This window comes from Herpailurus yagouaroundi, unplaced genomic scaffold (genome assembly GCF_014898765.1).
Source record: "Herpailurus yagouaroundi ecotype Mexico unplaced genomic scaffold, PumYag 200, whole genome shotgun sequence".
NCBI classification, from domain to species: domain Eukaryota; kingdom Metazoa; phylum Chordata; class Mammalia; order Carnivora; family Felidae; genus Herpailurus; species Herpailurus yagouaroundi.
Genome location: NW_024412431.1, coordinates 2,609,147 through 2,633,233, shown reverse-complemented (window position 1 = coordinate 2,633,233; position 24,087 = coordinate 2,609,147). Strand labels below are relative to the sequence as shown.

The following is a 24,087-nucleotide window of genomic DNA, read 5'->3' as shown; positions in this document are numbered from 1 at the left end:
TCTGGGGCCAGACAGGTTAAATCCAGTCTTCTCAGGGCATGACATTTTTGGTATTCTGAAGATTTCTTGGTTTTTCTCTGCCAAGCTAGACAATCCCAGTTCATAGGAGAGGTCAACAGCATTTAGACCCACAGATCTGTCTCGTGCCCAGATGTAGGGGTTGTCAGCATTGGTGAAGAGGGTACTTTGATGGGCTTCACAGGCAGCTGAGCATTGTTCTTAATGCCTGACTTGAGGATCAAGGGGCTGTGTGTTGCCACAGTTTTGTGAGTGGGATGACTGGGAAGTCCAATGTTCCATTCCTGTAGCGGGATGTGTACCTCTGGCTGTGCATACAGAGTTGTGTAGCTATTCTCATCTGGCTCTCCCAGAACCTGGGTTACTTTGAAAGTGGAATGACTTGGGAATGCAAACTGGTACAGCCACTCTGGAAAACAGTGTGGAGGTTCCTCAAAAAATTAAAAATTTTTAAGATCTACCCTATGACCCAGCAATAGCACTGTAGGAATTTACCCAAGGGATACAGGAGTGCTGATGCATAGGGGCACTTGTACCCTAATGTTTATAGCAGCACTTTCAACGATAGCCAAATGATGGAAAGAGCCTGAATGTCCATCAACTGATGAATGGATAAAGAAATTGTGGTTTATATGCATAATGGAATACTACTTGGCAATCAGAAAGAATGAATTATAGCCTTTTGTAGCAACATGGATGGAACTGGAGAGTGTTATGCTAAGTGAAATAAGTCATACAGAGAAAGACAGATACCATACGTTTTCACTCTTATGTGGATCCTGAGAAACCTAACAGAAGACCATGGGGGAGGGGAAGGAAAAAAAAAAGTTAGAGGGGCGCCTGGGTGGCTCAGTCGGTTAAGCAGCCGACTTTGGCTCAGGTCATGATCTCGCGGTCTGTGAGTTCGAGCCCCTCGTCGGGCTCTGTGCTGACAGCTCAGAGCCTGGAGTCTGTTTCAGATTCTGTGTCTCCCTCTCTCTGACCCTCCCCCATTCATGCTCTGTCTCAAAAATAAATAAATGTTTAAAAAAAAAAAAGAGAGGGAGAGAGCCAAACCATATAAGAGACTCTTAAAAACGGAGAATAAACTGAGGGTTGATGGGGGGTGAGAGGGAGGGAAGGGTGGGTGATGGGCATTGAGGAGGGCACCTGTTGGGATGAGTACTGGGTGTTGTATGGAAACCAATTTGACAATAAATTTCATATTAAAAAAAAAAAAGAAAGTAGAATGACTTGGCCTGGAAGGGGTTACATGCAAGGAGTGTGTGTGTGTGTGTGTGTGTGTGTGTGTGTGTGTGTGTGTATAATATATATAGTATATACTGTCACCATATCTGCAGTCAGTCTTGTCTATACTATAGAAAGACCTTTCCTGACCCACCCAGGTCAGGAGTTCCCTGCCCGGCAGTCCCTGCATCCAGTTACCCAACTCACTGCCTGGAATAGGGCTTGGCATAACAGGGACCCATAGATGTGTTGGGGATCAAAGCTAGAGGCGGGGTCCACATGCACTTGGAGCAGCCCCTGTATGACCTTAGTCCAGCAAAGCCTGTTGCTTGCATTCCTGGTTTTGCTGCTCACACCTGCCCTTGGAAAAACCAGCCTGGGAGAGCCCTGTTCTTGCCCTTTCAGCTGGTGATAGATAACGGGTTATGCCATCTGTACAGGTGCTGAGTGGGAGGGTTCAGAGATGATGAAGGCCTGGTCCCTGCACAGGGTACTTCTTCTCCGGTGACAGATGCTAACCAAGCTGGTTAGGCCTGTTCTCCTCCCATGTCTACAGCTGGCACCCGGGCTAGGAACCACAGCTTGTTTCTTCCCCTCTCTTTCCTTGGCGTCTTCTGCGCTTGCTCCTTTCCTCTTCTCTCCTGCCCCGGGCCGCCCCCCCCCCCCAAAAAAAAGGCAAGACGCTAATCCTCAATAATCAAATCAGGTTGTGCTTTTCCAGCCAAACTCCTGACCAGTGTGCACTCCTAAGAGATTAGGTACAGACACTAGAAACGGAGAGATCTTTGGTGAGGTGCCGGCCAGTCTTCTCACTCCCATCTGTTGCCCCTGAGTGTGGGCGCCCCTGCTGCCCCAGATGCCTTTACTTCCCCAATGCTTACGTTCCTCATTAGAATGCTGCCTACCCCCCCTCCCCACATCCCCCCAGCCTTTGGGAATGTTAGCTGGCTGTTCCCCACAGCATCTTGTGGCCTTGGTCTACTCACTCCAACGCTGGCCACCCTGTGGTGTGCCCTTCCTCGGGGTCTTGCCAGAAGAACTGGGGGAGACCACCTGTAAGTGAGTGAACAGGAGGACCCCAACTGTGCGGGCTGCTTCCACTGTCCCAGTTCCTTTGGAAATAGCACCTGTTCTCTCAAACTCCTCTAGCCCCTCACCTTCAGAAAAAGTGAAGAAGAAAAGCTGAAAAACTAAAGAAGGGGACCTCCTTCAGGTTGCATGTGCCTTCTTAATGACTTTGTAGGCATTCTAGCAGGACTTGAGGACCTCAGGAGGAGGAGAAAACCACCACATATATATATATTTTCTAACACTCATATATATCCAGTTTATTTCCAAAGTTCTTTAAAACTGTGGTATTAATTCTTAAAGTAAACAAAGTTGCCTAACAGCCTTTCTTTCTCCCCTGTTTTCTTCCCACAGGCTCAAAGATTTGGAAAGAGATAGCCTTACAGAAAAGGTAATCCCCATCTTAAATTTTATTACCAAATGTGATTATTTGACAGACACTTTGTGCCTCAAGCATTTTTTTTTTCACGTACGTTTGTTTTTGAGAGAGAGAGAGAGAGAGAGAGAGAGCGTGCACGCAAGAGCACCCAAGTGGGAGAGGGACGGACAGACAGAGACAGAGAATCCAAAACGGGCTCCAGGCTCTGAGCTGTCAGCACAGAGCTTGATGTGGGGCTTGAACTCCTGAACCAGGAGATCATGACCTGAGCCAAAGTCAGACACTCAACTGAATGAGCCACCCAGGTGCCCCTGTGGCTCAATAAAAGTTCAAGTTGGAGTTGGCTTATCCCCAGTTTCAAGGATAACCTAAATATTCTTTTTCTTAAAAATTTCTTTTAACGTTTATTTATTTTTGAGACAGAGAGAGACAGCATGAATGGGGGAGGGTCAGAGAGAGAGGGAGACACAGAATCTGAAACAGGCTCCAGGCTCTGAGCTGTCAGCACAGAGCCCGATGCGGGGCTTGAGCTCATGAACCCCAAGATCATGACCTGAGCTGAAGTCGGATGCTTCACCGACTGAGCCACCCAGGCGCCCCTAGATATTATTCTTAATGTGCTGCTAATTTGGTTCATTTTTGGTAACTCATTGACAAGTTTCTCAGTCTAGGTTCCACACCATCAGTTCTGAATTGTAACTTACCCTGGTCTTATTCCTCAAAAGCGCACTTTTTCCTAAAACACTGTTCTAGGTCTCTGTCCCACATCTAGCCTTTCATTTTTCACCACTCTGGAGATACATTTGTTAAGATCACATTGTACCATCACAAACGTGTCTTGTGAATATTCAGTTTTTTAAGGCTGAATCAGCATTGCCTGCCATTCGGTTATTTTGTGATCAGGCAGCTTAATTCTCTGTATATTAGTCCATTAGTTAGTAACTCGGGAGTTTGAGGACATCTAAACCTATATTCTTCCCTTAGGAATGTGTGAAGGAGAAATTGAATCTCTTGCATGAATTTCTGCAAACAGAAATAAAGAATCAGTTATGTGACTTGGAAACCAAATTACATAAAGAAGAATTATCAGAGGTAAGTCACTTCTTGACATCCTGGCGTCTAGGAAACATCCCCTCCCGTGTTAACTCCTGTGTGACCAGGGAGGCAGAACCCTCCCCTGCTCTCCCTGTCACCCAATAGTTCTAAAGGAAATGCGTGTTTCCTTATTCTCTTATTGCCACGTGTTTGCATTCACTGCTACTTAAATTATCCTTTCCTGCTATAGGAGGGCTACCTGGCTAAAGTCAAATCCCTTTTAAATAAAGATTTATCCTTGGAGAATGGAGCTCATGCTCTCAGTCGGGAAGTGAATGGATGTCTGGAAAACGGGAGCCAGACAAGTGGTGAGGACCGCAGAGTGGGAATGGCAGAGGAAAACAAATCCCCCAAGCCTGTTTCCAAACTTTACACACCGAGAAGAAGCAAATCGGACGGAGAGACAAAGTGTAAGACCCCTTGACTCCTTTCATCTTGGTGGAGACTGGCTGTCCCCTTACACGGTACCAGACTTGGAGCCGTAGGTCCCCTGGGGCGGTACTTCCTCGTTTGTTTCTTGTCTATACTTCCTAACTAGCTTAGATGTATATGCTGTACTTCTTCAGATTTTTTTCTGTAACCAAATATCGAGCATTAGATCCCCAAACAGCTACACTTATGCTGTATAAGGTAACAGGAGTTATTAATACTTATTGTTTCTAAGTTCTATGCCTATTGAAGCTAAATGTATAGACTCCTTCCCAATTTGTAGTCAAAGTAACTCTTCTGGAATTTTTAAAACCCAAAGAGCATGGGACTTGAGTGCAGGTTGGGTTCTTGGCCACTTTATCTTTTGATGATCTGAGAGTTTGTTTCCTTGTCTGGTTCAGGGTTTGGCCCCTCCAATAAGAGCTCCAGTAACATGGCTCAGCAAACTGGCAGGTGCTAATTGCTACCTTTATCAAGACTGTTCCTGGTTAGAACAAGAGAAGGGTACTTAATCTTCAGAACCTGATTCTCTGTGCTATCTTGGTAATGCCAAAGAACTGCACCTTTTCTGTGAACTTTTTTATTCATAGTGGCTTTTTTTGTTTCTTTTTTCTTTAAACAGCTGAAGTTTCATCTAGCCCCAGGATTACAAGGCAAACTACCAGGCAGACCACCATCCTATCTCATTTCTCAAGGGGGTCAGTATATAACGAATCGACCACCACCTTTTCTTGGGGCCAACTGTTTCTGGTAAAACAGGAATGGAATTAGGGTATAATGTAGCAATTTTTTTTTTTTTTTAAGTTTTATTTAGAGACCGTGGGGGAGGGGCAGAGTGAGAGAAGGAGAGCGAGAATCCTGAGCAGGCTCCATGCTGTCTGCAGAGCCTGATGTGAGGCTCGATGAGATTAGGACCCGAACCAAAATCGAGAGTTGGACACTTAGCTGATTGAGCCACCCAGGTGCCCCTAATTTAGCAATTCTGACTTCCACATTGCATAGGTTTTCATCTTGCAGTTTTTTTTATTAAATATTCACGAAGAGCATTTCTCAAGATCTCCTGTCTACTTACTCTTATAGGAACCTTCAAATATACACAAAACTAGCCAGGACAGTAAAATGAACACCAAGTACCTGTCCCCCAGTGGCCATAGTTATCAGCTGGCCATCTTTTCGTCTGTACCCCTGTAAACTCTTCCCCAACTGGATTGCTTTGAAACCCATCTCAGATATGTCCTTTGAATTTTTTTTTAATGTTTATTGATTTTTGAGAGTGAGAGAGACAGAGCACGAGTGGGGGAGGTGCAGAGAGAGAGAGGAAGAGAGACAGAATCCGAAGTAGGCCTCAGGCTCTGAGCTGTCAGCACAGAGCCCAATGTGGGGCTTGAACTCATGAACTGTGAGATCATGACTTGGGCCGAAGTCAGACGCTTAACTGAATGAGCCACCCAGGCACCCCCTCAGATGTCATTTTGAAACCCATCTCAGAAATGTAGATTTCTAGATGATAAAATAATTTTTTTAACCTTTTATTCATATTTTTCTAGAATTACTAATGTGTAGCAAACATGTTTTATCTTTTTAGAAAGACTAACTCTAATATTTTCATACTTTATAAAGCATACCAATTCCTTACTATCAAGTATGTAACCAGTGTTTGTATTTTCCCATGTGTGGCAAATTGTGTTTACTTGATTTGTTTTGAAGCCCTTCAAATTATAGATTCCTTTTTTCTTGCCATTTATTTGAAGAAATTAGTTCACTTGTCCAATAGAGTTTCTAGGTCTCGCTGACTGCATCCTTTGGTGGTTAATGTCTTCCTTGTCTTGTTTCTCGTAAACTGGTAGTTAGGTTTAGAAGTTGGATCAGATTCCAGCTCTATCATTTTCTGAGACTTCTTCACAGATGGTGCCGTCTTTCCATCAGAGGCATGTGATGTCTCTTCTGTGATGCCAGCGGCTGTTGATCGGTGTCTAGCTCCATGATTTCTTAGGTTTGCAAAGTGGTGCGCTTCTAACCCGTCACTCAAGAGTTAAAGCCTCTTTCGATATCCTGGCAGTGAGGGCATTTCCTTGGAGGGAAGAAGGCACCCATGCCCTGAGTCTGTCTTAAAGAGGCCGCCTTTGGTAGGGAGGAATACAAGTCCTCTCGTGCCTGGTGGAGGTCTGGGGTCTGGCGAAGCTAACGGTCGGCTTTCCTGTTTGTGTCAGCCCTGCCAAACGGAAACCTGAGGAGGAGCGTGAAAAAGCGAAATCGGATGATCATGTTGAGGAAGAAAAAGACCAGGTAGGGCTGACATTATCAAGTTTCTTCACTCTGCCTTCCTTTGGTATTTTGCTGGTAGCCCTGACTTTACACTTGACCTATCTAAATGGACTTGAAGTGACCAAGAAGGTGTTAGGACCTTCTGTCCCTGGACCCGGGTAGTATGAAGGATGTCACAGTTAGGCCTGAGGGCTCCACAGGCCCCTGCTACTCACAAGGCAGCCCCATAACTTCAGAGTCTGTTACTTCCTATGTCTGCTTTCTTACTTCTCTAGCTGACAAGATTGGCCATCAACTGTGACATTTTATTCTTTGGGCTTATTTGTTTTGAGAGAGATGGAGAGGAGAAAGTGAATCCCAAGCAGGCTGCATGCTGTCCACGCAGAGCCTGATGCGGGCTCAAACCCAGGAACCGTGAGATCATGACCTGAGCTGAAACCAAGAGTCAGATGCTCAACCGACTGAGCAACCCAGGCGCCCCTGTTTATTTTTTAAAGCTTTTTTAAAAAAAATGTATTTTTTTTAAAGTTTTCTTTATTTTGAGAGAGAGAGAGAGAGAGAGAGAGAGCAGGGGAGGGGCATAGAGAGAATCCCAAGCAGGCTCTGCTCTGCCAGAACAGCCTGACACGGGGCTCGAACTCACAAACCACAAGACCATGACCCTAGCTAAAATCAAGAGTCGGACACCCAACCAACTGAGCCACTCAGGTGCTACTTATTTTCCTTAAGTTTATTTATTTTTGAGAGAGACAGAAAGTGTGAGCCGGGTAGGAGCAGAGAGAAAGAGAGAGAATCCTAAGCAGGATATGCGCTGCCTGCTGCGGAGCCTGACTTGGGGCTTGAATCCATGAACCATGAGATCATGACTTGAGCTGAAACCAAGAGTTGGATGCTTAACCAAGTGAGCCACCTAGGTGCCCCAAATGTTTATTTTTGAGAGAGAGAGAGAGAGAGAGTGAAGGAGGGCAGAGAGTGAGGGGGGAGAGGGAATCCCAAGCAGGCTCTGCACTGTCAGCGTAGAGCCCGATGCAGAGGTTGAACTCACAATCCATGAGATCATGACCTGGAGCCAAGCTCAAGAGTCGGATGCTTAACCACCTGAGTCATCCAGGTGCCCCCGAAACTTTAATTCATTAATTAATTAATTTTGAGAGACTGAGAGCAGGGAGGGGGTAGAGACCAGGAGAGAGCGAGAATCCCAAGCAGGCTCTGTGTTATCAGCGCAGAGCCCAATGTGGGGCTCGATCTGACAAACTGTGAGATCGTGACCTGAGCCAAAATCCAGAGTCGGGCGCTTAACTGACCCAGCCACCCAGGCACCCCCAGCTGTGACATGTTTAAAGCATTTGCTTCTGCCATCCGTAGCTCCTTTTCCACATCTAACTTGTCTAACAGCAGAGCATTAGAGTTGCTGTATGTAGTGTAATAATGCTACTTAGACCTCATAGGTTAGAAAACCAGTGGCTTACTGAAGGTCTGTGATACAGAAGATGTTAGTCTGTGATGGTACTTGTGACTTGAGGCCCAAACCTAGATAATACCAGATGGTCGCACATCAATTTTCTTTTTGATTTTGCTGCAGGATTAGCTATGTACGTTGAAGGGAAGTCTATAGGTTTATGTGTGGGTAGTAAATGCCTTACTGCTACTGATAGAGCAGCCGTGGCATTATTGACTTTTGGGGCTAGATAATCCTTTGCTGTGGAGGCGGTGGGGCGGTCCTGTGGTTTATCGCATGTAGCAGCATCCCGACCTCTACTCACTAGATACCAGTAGTAATCCCCCTCTCCCCTCTCAGTTGTCACCACCAAAAACCATCGTCAGACACTTCCAAATTGGGGGGAGGGGTAAAATTACTCTGCCTGAGAAGCACTGGGCTAAGGGGTGTCATGTGTCACCGGGCTACCACTCTCCTTGAGGTAGGCTTGACAACCTGTTGTAAGACCCATGGGTTCTGTTTTTAGAAACCACATGTTACTGTCCATGACCTTTATTCTGATGTCTGTAGTTAAGTTTAGGTTACCTGCTTTTAAGTGGGAAACTGAGGCACAGAGGGAACCACATGTTCAGATCAGTGGCCACGTCTCTTGTCTCTTAGGAGAAAGCATTACAGACAAAACAGGCTTGCTCTTGTAATATCAATAGCTCTCTTCCACATGCACCTGTTTTAGAGTGGTTTCTTGCACCCTAACCTTTTAGAAGGCTTGTGTAGCCTTTTCATCTGGCTTTTCAAGAAACCTACCATTTCACTGGCAGTTTGTGTGAGGCCTGGGAGGCTTTGTTTATGCAGGCTTGTAAAAACATTGTCGCAATATGCTAGATAAGACTTGGTGTATCCAGCCAGCAGTGTCAGATAGTTTTGTCACATAAGTCCTCATACAGGGATCATCTTCTTTAGTCCATTTAAAGTTACGAGAACTTACTATGTTTTAAAAATGGGTATTACATGCATTTAGTAAAACTTCTAAATAGTATAAAAGGATGTTTGGTGCATAGATCTCCCTTCCTCCTGACCTTCCAGAGCGGGGAAGAGGCAAGGATTTATCAGTTTCCTCTATGTTGTCTGAGAGAGAGCGAGAAAGAGACTTAGTATGAAATCTACCATTAGAGTTCTCTAGAGAAACAAGATGTATGTGTAAGATTTATTTTAAACTTGGCTCCTGCGGTTAAGGCTGGCAAGACTAAAGCATGCAGGACAGGCCAACAGGCTGGAGACTCAGGGAAGAGCTGGTGTAGATCCAGTCTGAAGGCAGCCTGGAGGCAGAGTTTTCCATCTGCACCTACATATACCACAGATTTTTGTGTATGTGTTGCCTATAATAGAATACAACAAGGTTCTGTATACTTCCCTAAGTTTCTCCAATGGTAACATCTAGAACTGTAATACCTCAGCAAAACCAGGAAAGTGACCTCGCTGTACAATCTAGACTTTATTCAGATTTTACCAGTTTTCGCATGTGTGTATATGCACTCACGTGTATGGAGTCTTGTAACCTCTACCCCAAACAGGATCCAGATCTGTTTCGTCACTGCAGTATATCTATCCCTCTTAAATACACGTAGATACCCTGGAGACGGCAGACAGTGTGAAATCGTACACCAGGGTGTTCGTCCGGGAAGAGCTAGTGTCCTCACTTCCTGCTGTGAATCCCAAATTACTATTTTGTTTTTTCCTAATATTAAAGACTTCCTGACTGGGGGTGGAGGACCTTTGATTCTTTTATAGAGCGTCACTGGAAACCTCTGGTACGCGGGCATGTGCTGGGCCAACTCCTGGGCCTCCTTCGTTTTGAGGGTAGTGGGATGGCACTACCAGACTGATGCTGATTACCCAGATCTTTCCCTTAAACCCCGCCCCCCCCCCCCCATTTTTAACTGTGCCAAATGTATTTAATACTGTCACTTATGCTTTTCATGTTGATCTTCTTTGAAATGAATGTTCTTGTCTTCCTTCTCTCCACACAGGAGGAAAAGAGGCGGAGAGTTACATCCAGAGAACAGTAAGAACGATTAATATACCTGTTCTGTACAATGTGCAATCTTCATTACCGAAATTACTTTTCTGCAAAGTTTTAAAGAGCTTTATTGTGAGTTGCCATGGCGACCATAGATGGCTCAAGAATGCTGAATTTGGGGTCAGATTATTAGCCTTTAATTCATGTAGAATTCTCATTGCAAAGAATGAATTGAGGGGAACCAGCCGTTGTCAGAACCAGATTTAAAGGTCTGATTAAATATTAAAGTAGTATGTGCCTTTCAGGGCCTCTGAGATGGAGATTGCTCTCTGGGGTAGGAAGAGGAGGACCTTAGGAAAACTGCTGGCAGGGGAGGGGTTGGGGAAAGTCACCCTTGGGGTGTGTGTTACTTTGCTTGACAGAGTTGCTAGACCGCTCCCTGCAGAAGAACCGGAGAGAGTAGGACCTGGAACACACATGGAAGAAGAGGAGGAAAGAGACGAAAAAGTAAAGCCTGGTCACATCCGAGTTTGTCCATTGTACTTTACTTGGAGTCCCCGTTCGGTTTCAGGAAGGGGGTCACCGGGAGGGGGGCCACGTGTAGGAACAAAAGGACTTTCTCTCCTGATCAAAATGACCTTGACTTTAGCCAAAATGCTTTCCAGACTTCTTTTTCTGTGATTCTCTACCCAGAAGGGGGGTTGTGTGGCTTTCGTGATAAGGACACTGCGTTAGGCTTGGGGAGCAGCTGGACCTTCTGCTATTCCATCAGTGACAGAACTTGAGTCTGTGCCCCTGCCCATCTGCCTCCCTCGCTCACCAAGTCTTTGTGAGAATCTGACTTTCAAACACAAGGGGTGCTGAAATTCTATAGCATCATCCAGATATAAAGTTGCATTCTTTTTTTTTTTAAGTTTATTTATTTTGAAAGAGAGCAAGCATGCAAGCAGGGGAGGGGCAGAGAGAGAATCCCAATCAGGTTCCACGCTGTCAGCACAGAGCCCACGTGGGGCTTGATCTCCCCAGCTGTGAGATTATGACCTGACCTGAAATCAAGAATCAGCCACTCAGCCAGCCGAGTCACCCAGGTGCCCCTAAAGTTGCATTCTTCATGGCGATCAGACCAGATCTCCCCAGGTCTTCCTCAGACCTCCAGTTTCTTTGTACAATCCGAATTTAAGGTTCTGTGAAAGACCGATGTGCCACCTGAACCCCCTCGAGGAGAGGATAGGGGAGGGAATGGGGGTTTGATAATGGGAAGCTTACCATTGGACAGTGTTGTCATATATGACAGAAGGGCTAACGGGCAGCCACCGGCGACAGGGCAACATTGGGTCCTGTTTTGGGGCGTCTGGCTGGTTCAGGTGGTTCAGTGTCTGACTCCTGAATTCGGCTCAGGTCATGATCTCATGGTTCATGAGACTGAACCCCAAGTTGGGCTCTGTGCTGAGCAAGGAGCCTGCTTAAGATTCTCTCCCTCTCTCTCTGTCCCTCCCCCGCATGTATGTGCCTCTCTCTCTCTCTCTCAAAATATCTAGAAGTTTCTTACAAACTTGGATGGAGGGTAAAGGATGGGTGTCTGTTATTGCTCTAGTTGGGGATCAACTAAGTGAGTGACCATTCTTGAAGAACCATTTGGTATAAAGCTAGCCTTCAATCGATCACCTCTCCTACCCTAATACTAGTTAGATAGCAGTTATAGTCCAGCTCACTTGGGAACAGGCAGTTCTATTGGGCTTGCTCAACTACCCTCAGGGCGCGTTGGGCAGGATTGAAATTCCTTGCCTGTGGTCAGACTCCCAGTACCTCTTCTTGCAGTAGATGGGTCTTCAGTGTGTTTCTTCTCTTAACATCACTAACCCTTGTGGTCTCTTCACAAACTGTGGAGTTTGAGGCCGAATTCACTTGGGACCTTTTCCACAAAGGTGTGTTTAGCTCTTCTAAACTTGGGTTCAAAACGATCGTCATCAGTGTTTGAGGTGGAGCACTTGTTGAGAGTGGGCCATCCTGTTTCATGCTTTTATTATAGATTCCTGGTTCTGTTAGCCAGTTGTCTGTGAGGTCGTCCACACGTACTCATGATGTGTGATAGAGGGGTTTGGGGGCAAAGCACTTAGATTACAGAACTCTTAGATCCTGCAACTTCCTGCTTACTTACCCCCCCCCCCCCCCAAAAAAAAAAAACAAAAAAAAAAACCTTGCTATCTTGAAGATAGATCGTATTTACTCCCACCAGCTAGACTGTAGGATCAGTTTAGGTATTGTTTCCATAGAACAATGGAAAGATCAGGGCTAAATGGGGGAAAATTAACTAGTTTCTTTTTTACCCCCCTTCTTAGGAAGAAAAGAGGCTCAGAAGTCAAACCAAAGAACCGTAAGTATAGTTAACATGCCTTTGTACTTCCTAGTGTGAAAGTCGCTAAAATAAGTGTTCTGGTAAAAATAACGGGTTAGGCAGAGCATTAGGTATGTAAGTTCTATGTGTGTGGGTCGTTCCACTTGGGGAAGGTCGGAGTACCGGAGTGAAGGCTGAGCTCAGCTGATCTTGACCCGAGGCCCTTCCTCAGTGGTGGTCATTCAACACGTAGTTTGTGAGGTAGTGAGAAAGGGCATCAAATGAGCTGCTGCGTTCCTCCCCCGTTGGCTGTGAGGATGTCAGGTAATTATGGTTGCTGAAGCTCAGTGACTTAAGACCTCATTTACTGAGCTTGCAAGTCTGCCTCCTGGTGTCTGTTGACTGATCTTGGCCGGGCTTGGTGGAGATGATGGGGATGACCTGGCCAGCCCGGGCGTGCTTTTGTGGCAGTGGCAGAGTGCGAGGGCAGAGGTCAAGAGCACTTCAAGTCTCTGTTGACATCCAGTTGGCTGGAGGAAATGTCGAGACCGGGCCTGTGTCTAGGGGTGGGCAGAGCACCCAAACGGAGGGGCAGAGCCCGGAAGTGAAGATCCTGTGTGGCTAGTCGGCTTTCCACGGCTACTGATGCAGGTCACACATCAGACCAGCTGTCGTGAACCCACACGGGGTCCACCTCTGGGCCAGACACTTGCCTTCTGCCTCTGTGGGCAGAATTCCCATCAGGTTACAGGAAATCGATGGAGTCCTATTTGTGTGTGTGTGTGTGTGGGGGGGTTTATTTTGTTTTAAACTGTTCATTTAAGCTGTTTGTTTCATTTATATGAAATGCTGATGGCCTCTCTGAAGATCATAAGTTCTGAAGTCATAAATGGCTTTCGGGCTTCCTATAGGGAAGACTTGCCCTTCAGCTGGGAAAGGCAGTCCATGCTCTGGGTCCGGGGAGGAGACCGTAAGCCATCACTGGGGGTGCTTGCAGTGGTGTCCGCCTCCCCGAGCTGATCGCGTGGATGTGTCCGGTTTTGTGTGACAGAACACCTAAACTGAAGTCGAAGGAGGAGCTGGACCGAGAAGGAAGAACAGGAGTGCAGGCCGAAACGGATGAAGGAGACGAGAGGGTAAAGACTGAATCTTTGCTTTTTAAATTCCACTTTTCTTCTATTCCCATTTGGTCGGGACACATGGTGTGGGGCAGGGCTCTGGGTTCAAATCCAGCCCTACCTCCCCACGGGGCGACTCTGGGAAAGTTCCCTAATCCCCCTCATGGGGGTTGGTGGTTGTCTCATGTCTGTGTGTACAGTGGTCTGCTTCCCTGTAACGGTGGACAGGGCCTGTGTGCACCTTGACGAAGGTGTGTGCGCGTTTGGCTGCACTTGATCCTCCCCTCGGACGCGCCAGCCACACCTGTGTTGCTCTGCCAGCCTCCTAAGTTCCGAGTCTAGGTCTCCCCGTCCTGCCAGCCTCCCCCGTTCAGCTAAGTGAACATATTTAAACTCTGCAACTTTATGCATGGAGTGGGGCTGGGCCTTCGTACAAGTGCAGGATGGCAAGGTCATCTGCAGGGCGGTCCTGCTGACTGAACTCCAGGGAGGGGAGGTTCGTGCACTTGGGGGGCTGCAGCACGGGACTCCCCAGCTCTATAAGCCGTGTGGTCCCTGTCTAAGAGAAGTCCAACTGGGATAATCCCAGGATTGTCTGTGGTTCTTCTGTCTCTTGAGATTTAGATGGTGGAGCCCATGGTCACGGACTTGCTGGGTCATGCACTTCCTTACTTCTGACCTGGCTGGCAACAGGCATCCATTCTTTTTCCGTGGCGTTTGACCCTTTTGGTGTCGCCTCCAGCATGCTCTGCCATCTTAGCTGTCTCTCACCTTTTCTGTCCAGATATTGGTTATCTTGCTGTCGGCACTTGCTCGGAATCCCTGCCAGGCCCCCTAGAGAGATCCTAGTGATGGTGTCAGACCGCCCATTCTCTGCAGACACAAACTGGCGGGAGCTCTTGCCTCATGGTAGAAAGAGATGGAAGGATCAAACATTTGACCCTTTCTAATATTGTTGGCTCTCCTATTTTTTTTTTTTTTTACGTTTATTTATTTTTGAGACAGAGAGAGACAGAGCATGAACAGGGGAGGGGCAGAGAGAGAGGGAGACACAGAATCTGAAACGGGCTCCAGGCTCCAAGCTGTCAGCACAGAGCCCGACGCGGGGCTCAAACTCACGGACCGTGAGATCATGACCTGAGCCGAAGTCGGACACCCAACTGACTGAGCCACCCAGGTGCCCCGGCTCTCCTATTTTAATAAACCTAACAGACTTGTTAATCTATGAAGATAAGATCAATAAATTTATCAGAAAGTTATTTAAGCTCAGAAGACACTAGATTGTTTATATATAACAAGGAGTTGGTGATGGAGTTGGGAATTCTTTTATTTCTTAATTTTCCATGCTAGATTGCTAAGTTTTGTCCTTGTTTTTCCTGCTGTCCCGATACCTTTCTATATGACATCTTTACCTCTGACCAGATGACAAATGGAAGTATAGGCATTTGGCCAACTTAAGGTACATGGGTATAATCCATTTTACAATGAGGTTTTCTGGGACAGAGTTGGCAAATTATGGCCCAAATCTGGCCCTTTGCCCATTTTTATAAATTTTTTTGGAACACAGTCGTGCCTTTTCACTTCTGTGTTTTCTCTGGTTGCTTTTATGTTATAATGGTGGGATTGAGTAGTTGTGACACAGACCACGAGCCTTACAAAATCTGAGAATGTTTTCTGGCTCTTTATAGAAACCGCCTGCCCAGTCCTGGCCAACTCTTGCTTGTAGGGGGTTAGGGAATGGAGTTAAAAATGTGAAGTCTCCTCTGTCCCCTGTAGGCCTGTGTGGATTTTCCTGTTCTCCAGTTTCACGGTGCTGTGATCATTAACTGGTACTTTCAGTTTGGTCTTGCTCTTTTCTCAGAAACTAACTTTTCCCCTCTATCTCTCTCCACCCCTGTTTCACCCTCGCAGGATGAAAGGAGACCCAGAAGTCAACCCAAAGATCTGTAAGTGGTTGAAATGCTTGTGCCTTTGTGCTGTGCTTTGTGTAATTTTCGTTACTGAAATTACCATTCTAGAGATCGGTGCTGATGTAGAGGTTTACACGGAGGTGCTGATGCGCTCAGAAGACTGGATCCGCTTGGGCGGGGTTGGATAAGAAATTAAGCTGGGCCTCCTCTGCCACTTGGGTGGCCGTGCCACCCCTGCACGTCTTGTGGGTCCCTTCCCTCCCGGCACTTCTCACTTGGCCCGCGTTGGAGGGGTCACGGGGGCTGCTTTTGGAGTTCAAACAACTTATCAGTGCTCCTTTTAGAGCCACCGTGACAAGGGGCTTTCTTTATTGGATCGGAAGAAAGAATCTTGCCCAGATATATTCTGAATATTTTGCTTTTCAATATGGAGGCATTAGTTTTTGTTTTCGATGTGAGTTGGCAATAGGGTTATTCTGAGCAAAGATTTGGCATATGTTTATTTACCTAACAGAGCTGCCAAACGGAGACCTGAAGAAAAAGAACCTGAAAGAGTAAAACCACAAGTTTCTGAAGAAAAAGATGAAGATGAAAAGGTAAGCTCTTGTTTTTTAATCCTTTGTTTCCTACATCCCAAAGTGACTTTTTTTTTTTTTTTTTAAGTAAACTTTTTGTTCTGGAGACATTCGAGCATACCCCGAAGTAGGCCGAATAGGGCAGCAGGGCCTCGTGTTCTCATCGGCCTGCAACAGCTCTCTGCTCATGGCCAAGTGTTTGAGTCGGTCCCTGCCTGTTCTCCCAGCCTCCCTCACCCCTGGGTGATGCTGAACAAATCCCTGACATTACTGAGACAGTTACCGAAGAACTTCCTATAAAAGGACTCTCTTCTTAAATATCCCCACAAGGTCATAATTAATACAATGTCAAAGGTCTAGTCTTCAGATTTCCCTGCCTAGAAAAAAGAAACAACGGGGACTCTGAATCAGGACCCAAACAAGGCCTATACAGTGAATTTGGTTTCTGTTTGTCCTGTCTCCTCCAGAGTCTTACCCCTTCATCTGCCTTGCAATTTATGAAGGGATCTGGCTTACCCATAGAGTTTCTGGGTCCTGGTGTTTTGTTGTTGCACCCCTCTTGAGTTAAACCCCTCTCCAGCCCTGTCTCCTACAGACTGATGGTTAGGTCTGGGGGCTTGACCAGATGCAGGTCCTTTGTTACCCAGTGGACTCTGAGGGGGTGCCAGGTGCTTCCTGTCATGTCACACCGGAAGGCACAGTTGTCTATTTATGGTGTTAAGACTGATCCATCCATTGTAAAGCTTCTCTCTGCTTCTCACCTAATGTTTGTAACAGTCATTGTTTAAATCTGTTTCACTGGGAGCTGCAAAGTGGTGATAGTCCACAGTTCTCTCATTCCTTCACTCGCCGAACATAACTCCAGAAAGAAGTTTCCTCTTTTTTTAATGGTAGACTAATCCAGTGGTGCACTCTGGGTGGTTTAAACAACAGACGTTTATTTTTCCACAGTTCTGGAGACTCAGAGTCCAAGATCAGAGTGCCGCCAGGGTTAGTTCCTGGTGAGGCCTTTCTTCCTGGCTTGCCGACGGCTGCCTTCTCACTGCGTCCTCCCAGGCTCTTTCCTGTGTGAGTGTGGAGGGAGAAGAGGGAGCCTGGTGTCCCTTCCCCTTCTGAAGAGGACACCAGCCCTGTTGGATTAGGGCCACCCTTAGAACCTTGGTCACCTCCTTAAAAGCCTCTTCTCCAAATACAGCCACATTCGGGGTTAGGGCTTCAACATGAACTTTAGAGGGACTTAATTCAGTCCATAGACCCCTCATCAGTTGTTTATTTGCCTTGAGGTACTGCTTGTACGGGTAAGCTAAGCTTTTTTTTTGTTTTTAATGGTTTTTGTTAGAAGTCTCTTAAGGAAGTCTTCAGTTACAAGAATTTTGAATAGAAGACTCTAGACACTGGAAATGGCTTGGACCTCACTGGTCCCTTGACTCTCTTCCTCTCTGCCTCTGACTAGATTTTGTGATAACTGTGTATATAAAATTGTGGAGCATTGGTGCACCTGGGTGACTCAGTCAGTTAAGCATCTGACTTCGGCTCAGGTCATGATCTCATGGTCCGTGAGTTTGAGCCCTGTGTCAGGCACTGTGCTGACAGCTTAGAGCCTGGAGCCTGCTTCAGATTCTGTGTCTCCTTCTCTGCCCACCCCCCACCCCCCCCCTGCCCCCGCTCGGTGTCTCTTTCTCTCTCTCTCTCTCTCTCTCTCTCAAAAATAAATAAATATTTAAAAAAATGTAAAAAATAAAATTCTGGAGCATTGTCCAGATGTAAAATACTTTTGTACCCTCTTTTGTTCTCTCCATGTAGGAAGAGAAGAGACGCAAAACTACGTCCAAAGAACCGTAAGCACTTATTGTTGTCTTGGTACAAAGCGGATCATATTAAGATTCTCATTCTAGAAAAAAAGATGAAGGGGTTTTAATGAATTGCTAGAGCAGCCTTAGCTTAGCTTTATTTCTTATGGAGTCTGTGAGCTCAGGACCCAAACGCTCCAATTCTGCATGAGGCAGGTCCCCTCCTTGTGGTACAGAGGCACCGAGGACCTGGCACTTCTCCCTCCAAGGCAGCAGCTGGTGCTCACCTGTGTCAGTAGATTAGGTGTAACTTGGGTAGCTTCTCACATGTTCCTATAGGATTAAAAACACACAAACTATGTTCTGCTTTATTCTCAGAACGGAGAAAAAAATGGCTCGAACCAAAACCGTGGTGTCCTCCAAGGTAAACCCACAACTGGGAGTAAAACGGGTGCTGTGGCGCTGGTGGGGTTGCCCAGAGCCGGCCCTCTGAGTGCTGTTTGTGTTCGTGCCCCCAGCCCAATCCTCTGCGGTGTGTTCAGTGTGGGCAGTACCTGGATGATGCCGAGCTGAAGTACGAACAGCATCCCCCCGACGCAGTAAGTTCCGGCTCTACTTCCCGCCTTCTCTTTTCTGCCTCTGCCTCTGCCTCAGCCTAACGGTCGCTGTCTCTCAGGTGGATGAGCCACAGCTGTTGACAAATGAGAGACTCTCCATCTTCGATGCCAACGAGTCTGGCTTCGAGAGTTATGAGGCCCTTCCCCAACACAAACTGACCTGCTTTAGGTAACGCATATGCTTCTGCTTCATTGTAATAGAGCACTTTCCTGAAGGTGCCGAAGTTCTTGATGTCCTCTTGAGGTTCTTTAGCGTTTGACCCGTAGCCTTTCTCAAGTTGCTAACGCCTCCTGGATCAGAGCCCCAAAGATGGTGGGAGTGTAGTAGATCTCCGCTGTGTGGGTTGTTAAAACCGTACATGTCTAATCTTCAGTCTGTACACATCCTGAAGCTCATTCATCCAGATGAGGGCCAACCATGTGCTAGGTAGGTACTGACTTAGGTGTTATGGGTACAACACCGTGGGTCCCTGCTTTCCTGGGGGCAGAAGCTAAGTTCTGCGTGTCAGGTGGTAGTAACCGCGGCACATGTGAAAGGCATGGTGAGCAGAGAGGGGCTGGGAGAGTGTGTTTGGGACAGAGGGGAAGTGACTCGGGCAGAACCCTTTGTGGCATAGAGCGTAAGTCGAGGGGACAGCTGGGGAAGGACACCCCAGCTGGAGGGAACAGCAGGTACAGAGACCCCGAGGTGGGCTCCTGTTGGCTGTGCGGGACTCAGTGATGAGGCTGGTGTGGCCAGAGTTGCAGGAGCAGAGGGCCCGGGAGGGGGCTAGACCAAGCAGGGCTGCACAGGCTGTGGCAGTGGCCCTTGAGGTTCTGGAGTGAAGGTCCTGGCGTCTGGACTGCGCCTTTGGCAAGGCTCAAACAAGCCTGTGAGTACGCAGTCCGTGTTCTGCACCCTGTGCTCCATTCTGCTCCTCGCTGGGGCTGCAGTTACTCTGCGGCTTCACTTTATTTATTTATTTATTTATTTTTTCAACGTTTATTTATTTTTGGGACAGAGAGAGACAGAGCATGAACGGGGGAGGGGCAGAGAGAGAGGGAGACACAGAATCGGAAACAGGCTCCAGGCTCTGAGCCATCAGCCCAGAGCCCGACGCGGGGCTCGAACTCACGGACCGCGAGATCGTGACCTGGCTGAAGTCGGACGCTTAACCGACTGCGCCACCCAGGCGCCCCTTCACTTTATTTCTTTGTGGGGAATGGTTTGGCTCCAGGACGCGCCCACTGTTTGTTTCACCTGCTTTAGCAGGTGCTTTTTCCCTCCCTGAGGAAAATGTGGGGGTGGATCTCCTCTACCATACCTGTTGTGGTCATCACTTTCCTAACACCCCTGCCCTACAGCAGGTTAGGGGTTCTCTTGCCCCGAGACAAGATCCCCAGTGTGTTTCTTCTGCAGCACATTTCATACTCCCTGTGGTTGGTGGTTGGCTGTATCCCCCTCTCGAACACCGTCAGGATCCTGATCTGTGTCAAGATGCTGTCCACCTACCAGTGACCCCCAGGGCCTGGCCCAACCTCTGCCTGGTGGTGCAAGTGAAATCTACTGTGTTGATGCGGCTGATGCTCATGCCCTCGTGCCGCCCTGTTGTGTGTCTCAGGACAGAGGCTCGGGAGAGGAGCAGCAGCTGGAGCCCGGGCTGCTGTAGTCAGGAATGTCAGAGCTTGGAGGTCTCTTGGCTTCCTCCTTGAGAGAGGGTCTGCTGTAGACCCTTTCCCGTAGGGTGGGGAAGCGGCACTAAGGACACGCTTCGCAGGGATAGTGTCATTGTAGCCGGACTGCCGGAGTTATTTAAGGACTCTGTTTACCTCTGGTACTTGGGCTGAAAGTGGCAGGTGAAAGCAGTCTTGGGCAGGGTCCATTTTGTGAACTAGTGGGTCCTGCCTCTGCCTAGGACTTAGAACTTCTCCCTGTCGTCGTGGATAGCTTGCTGGGCTGGGCACTGTATCCTCCCCTTCTGTGCGTCCTCCATATCCTCCCCTCCCTGGCTATGTGTCCATCTTTCCCACTGGACTTAAGTCCCGAGGGCAGAGAGATGACCCGTGTTTATCTACCATACCTGACACGTAGTAGGGGTTTCAATTCAAGATGTTCGTGTCTGTCCACGATGCCTGGCACATGGTGGGGGTTTCAGTTCAGGGTGTCCGTGTTTGCATTTCTGAAGTTCTGTGCGGTTTCAGGATGAGGATTTCTGGCTTCCAAGGGCCTAGGCTGTGGGAGTGTGATGGGGGTGGTGCTCTCGAGACCTGCGGATTCTGTGTCACCCGCCTGGGCCTTTGCACCACGGGATGGTATTTCTTGCCCGGAAGGTGCTCTTTGAGGCCAACACGAGCGGTTCCATAAGCAGAAAGACCCCCCCCCCCCAACACACACATACACACCCTGATTTCATGTTCTTCTGAAGTTTGACATTTGGATGGTAGGACTGTGGATAGATGCCCTCAAACTCCAGATTTAACCCTCCAAATGAGGTGGAAGTATGTCCTTCCCATATCTTTACATCTCTTTTCATGCTGTTAGGTAATAGGTCTTACTGTGCTTCTTATTAAGGTGAAGTCCCTATAACATTAAGCATGTATGAAACACTGAATGCGTAAATGCAGAGAAAGCAGAGTGGGGATTGCCAGGGGCGGGGATGGAATAGGAAGTAGTGACTGGTTAATGGAGAGAAGGTTTTCTTTGTGGGCAGTGAAAGCATTTTGGAGCTAGATCGAGGTGGTGGCCACAGCCTTAAGCAGCATGTGTCTGAGAAGCCAGTGCTTGTCCGATAGCAGTGTGCCGAGGGAAGACGCAGTAGTGCGTTGTTCCTTTGTGAGGTTTCCTGTCACCCCACTCTAAGACTCCCTGACTTCTTGGTGTCACCTTTGTAGATGCCTAGGTCTGCAGACATCAAGATCCTCTTGATGCATAGGTGGGAGAATTGGGTAGAAACTGGGTGAGGACACTGTGCCAATGAAGTGTTCTGACAGCCGAGGAGGTTAAGAGTCTAGGACTTGCACGTGGTCTCGTCACCTTGGGTCTGAGCTTGATTGTGTACTTCTGCCTGCCTTCACTGGTCGGCTGGTAACTGCTATCTGTCGCCTGTCTAGCGTGTACTGTAAGCGTGGTCACCTGTGCCCGATCGACACTGGTCTCATTGAGAAGAACGTTGAACTCTTCTTTTCCGGATCAGCAAAACCAATCTATGATGATGACCCGTCTCTTGAAGGTCAGTGGAACGTTCCAGGTTATGTTTGGGCAGAGATCTTAAAAACAAAGCTTACCTGCAAAGCACTATTCAGTTGGAACGACTGTCCCTTAAAGTTAGGGCTTGAGACTGTGCTGTGAACAGCTATTAGCAAACAGCAAACTCGCTCTGGTGTCTCTGAGGACTGCCCAGTTTGGCTGACAAGAGAAGTCACCTCGGGGGCACTCAGAGTGCCACTGGCCCTTCTGGGGTTTGATGGGAGTCATAGTTCTTAGTCCATTTCTTTTCAGGAAACTTTCTTTTTCCTAGGTGGTGTTAATGGCAAAAATCTTGGCCCCATAAATGAATGGTGGATCACTGGCTTTGATGGAGGTGAAAAGGCGCTCATTGGCTTCAGCACCTGTAAGTGTGTGGCCAGTTGTGGACCGTGATGGAATTGGAAAGGGGCCCTTGTTCCTGTCCTCCCCTGGGCTTGGTTGGGCTTGGGTGGGATGTTTCAGCCTCCCGTGAACGGCACGTGACTAACTTGTGACTATTTGCAAACCATGTCATTAGGGTGGTTTCCGTTACGAAACCATCAGGATGACTTTTTTGTAGGGGTTACAGCTGGCCCTCCAGTTAGAAGTGCCAGTCCTATTCTTACAGCTCAAACACCGACTGAATTCCAAAAACAAGAGAGGAGCCCAAATAAGGCCACTTGGCCAGTCTCCCATTCTCTAGCTGTCTTCTTCCTTTTTAAAAATTTTTGTTTATCTTACACATAGTGTGGGGCTCAAACTCCTGACCCTGAGATCACAAGTCATGTGCTCCACTGGTTGAGCCAGCCAGGCGCCCCTTTAGCTGCCTTCTTTAAGATTTTATTTAAGTGATGTTTGCACCCAGTGTGGGGCTCGAACTCAAAACCCTGAGATCAAGAGTCCCATGTTCCACCGACTGAGCCAGCCAGGCGCCTCCGATCCCTAGCTGTCTTAGGCCACTTCTGAATGGGTTAACTCCGAATGTCCTTTGCGTTTTGTTGACTTGTGCATATGGAATGACTTTTAGACTATCCCACAGTCTTCGTAGACTCATCCCTGCCCTCTGGGCATCATAGCTGCCATCACATTCAGACCACTTTTTAAAATTGCGGTTTACTTCAGCTTTTGCCGAATACATTCTGATGGATCCCAACCCAGAGTACGCGCCGCTGTTTAGTGTGATGCAGGAGAAGATCTACATAAGTAAGATTGTGGTTGAGTTCCTGCAGAGCAACCCAGACTCCACCTATGAAGACTTGATCAATAAGATCGAGGTGAGGGGCTCAGGGTCTCCGCAACCCGAAATTCATGCCTATTTACATGCAGCACAGATGTTGCTAGAAAACTCCTGTCTAAAATCAGAAACCGCTTTTCAGTTTGATTAGAACGGTTTTTCTTAAGCCTAAGGGAAACTTCTGATCTTTTTCTTAAAGACCACTGTTCCTCCTTCTGTGCTCAACCTGAATCGATTCACAGAGGATTCTCTCCTTCGGCACGCCCAGTTTGTGGTAGAACAAGTAGAGAGTTATGATGAGGCTGGGGACAGTGACGAGCAGCCCATCTTTCTGACCCCCTGCATGAGGGACCTGATCAAGTTGGCTGGGGTCACCCTAGGAAAAAGGTAAGGACGCAGCAGGCATAAAACCGAAGACTGGAGACCAGAGAAGGTAGAGTGTCCTGTGCACTCCTCCCCAGCCTGCTAACACGATGGAAACCTCTGTCCCAGGCGAGCTGAAAGACGTCAGACCATCGGGCATTCTGCCAAAGAGAAGGACAAAGGCCCCACTAAAGCCACCACTACCAAGCTGGTCTACCAGATCTTTGACACTTTCTTCGCAGAGCAAATCGAAAAGGATGACCGAGAAGACAAGGAGAACGCCTTCAAACGCCGACGGTGTGGCGTCTGTGAGGTAACCTTACCTGGGCCGGGCTCCCCGCGCAATCTGAAGAACTTTTCTCCTGGCTGAGACTCTCCCTGCTCAAATGTGACCCCTAACGTGGAAGCTGGGAGAAAGTTATCGGGGCGGGGGCGGGGGCGGGGAGGGAGAGGATTGCATGCCTCATGGGACAAGCAGATTGGCCGGACAGCTGTGGAAAGAGGTGTGCTTGGGCACCGCGCTATTGATCCACTGTTACTGACTAGCCTGGCCTCCTGGGTGGCATTCGCTCTACCTGCATAGCACTGTCTAGAGGCCTCGGTGTGAGTGCAGAGGAAGGGATTACCCTACAGAGGTGCTGCCCTCTCCGAGGGGGAGGACATCCCCGCAGGCCTGCCTCGTCTCATGGTGTAACTTTCCCAGGACGGAGGGGACTCTGTCCAGGATGGATTGGAGGGCTTTGAAAAGCCCTCTCTTCCTGTGGAATTTTTTAGATTTACTTCACTCAGTATTAGGGGGATTAATTTCTCCAGTCACCTAGAGAAGAGATACTTTGGTATCTGCTACAGGCATATCTTGTCTCACTGCACTTCGCAGATACTGGGTTTTTCGTTTTGTTTTTTATTTTTTTAAACAAACTGAAGGTCTGTGGCAACCCTGCATCGAGCAAGTCAATTGGTGCCATTTTTCCAACAGCATTTGCTCACTTTGAGACTCTCTATCA

General features: G+C 47.7%; 1 protein-coding gene across 4 annotated transcripts in view; it reads left to right on the top strand.

Moving 5' to 3' along the window:
• The window catches only part of DNMT1 (DNA methyltransferase 1), a 46,915-nt gene that overhangs the window by 7,002 nt on the left and 15,826 nt on the right, over positions 1-24,087 (top strand). For 3 of the 4 annotated variants that reach the window (XM_040449842.1, XM_040449843.1, XM_040449844.1), the window contains exons 2-21: positions 2,668-2,704; positions 3,677-3,784; positions 3,978-4,197; positions 4,839-4,914; positions 6,427-6,502; positions 9,947-9,981; positions 10,359-10,443; positions 12,276-12,310; positions 13,323-13,407; positions 15,301-15,335; positions 15,814-15,895; positions 17,678-17,712; positions 18,043-18,088; positions 18,183-18,263; positions 18,341-18,450; positions 21,372-21,490; positions 21,779-21,871; positions 22,609-22,760; positions 22,920-23,107; positions 23,213-23,396. In XM_040449842.1, coding sequence (XP_040305776.1) covers positions 2,668-2,704; positions 3,677-3,784; positions 3,978-4,197; positions 4,839-4,914; positions 6,427-6,502; positions 9,947-9,981; positions 10,359-10,443; positions 12,276-12,310; positions 13,323-13,407; positions 15,301-15,335; positions 15,814-15,895; positions 17,678-17,712; positions 18,043-18,088; positions 18,183-18,263; positions 18,341-18,450; positions 21,372-21,490; positions 21,779-21,871; positions 22,609-22,760; positions 22,920-23,107; positions 23,213-23,396 — 1,882 coding nt within the window. Of the gene's footprint in view, positions 1-2,667; positions 2,705-3,676; positions 3,785-3,977; positions 4,198-4,838; positions 4,915-6,426; positions 6,503-9,946; positions 9,982-10,358; positions 10,444-12,275; positions 12,311-13,322; positions 13,408-15,300; positions 15,336-15,813; positions 15,896-17,677; positions 17,713-18,042; positions 18,089-18,182; positions 18,264-18,340; positions 18,451-21,371; positions 21,491-21,778; positions 21,872-22,608; positions 22,761-22,919; positions 23,108-23,212; positions 23,397-24,087 lie in introns of those variants that run through there. The other variant, XM_040449845.1, reaches the window with a different exon arrangement.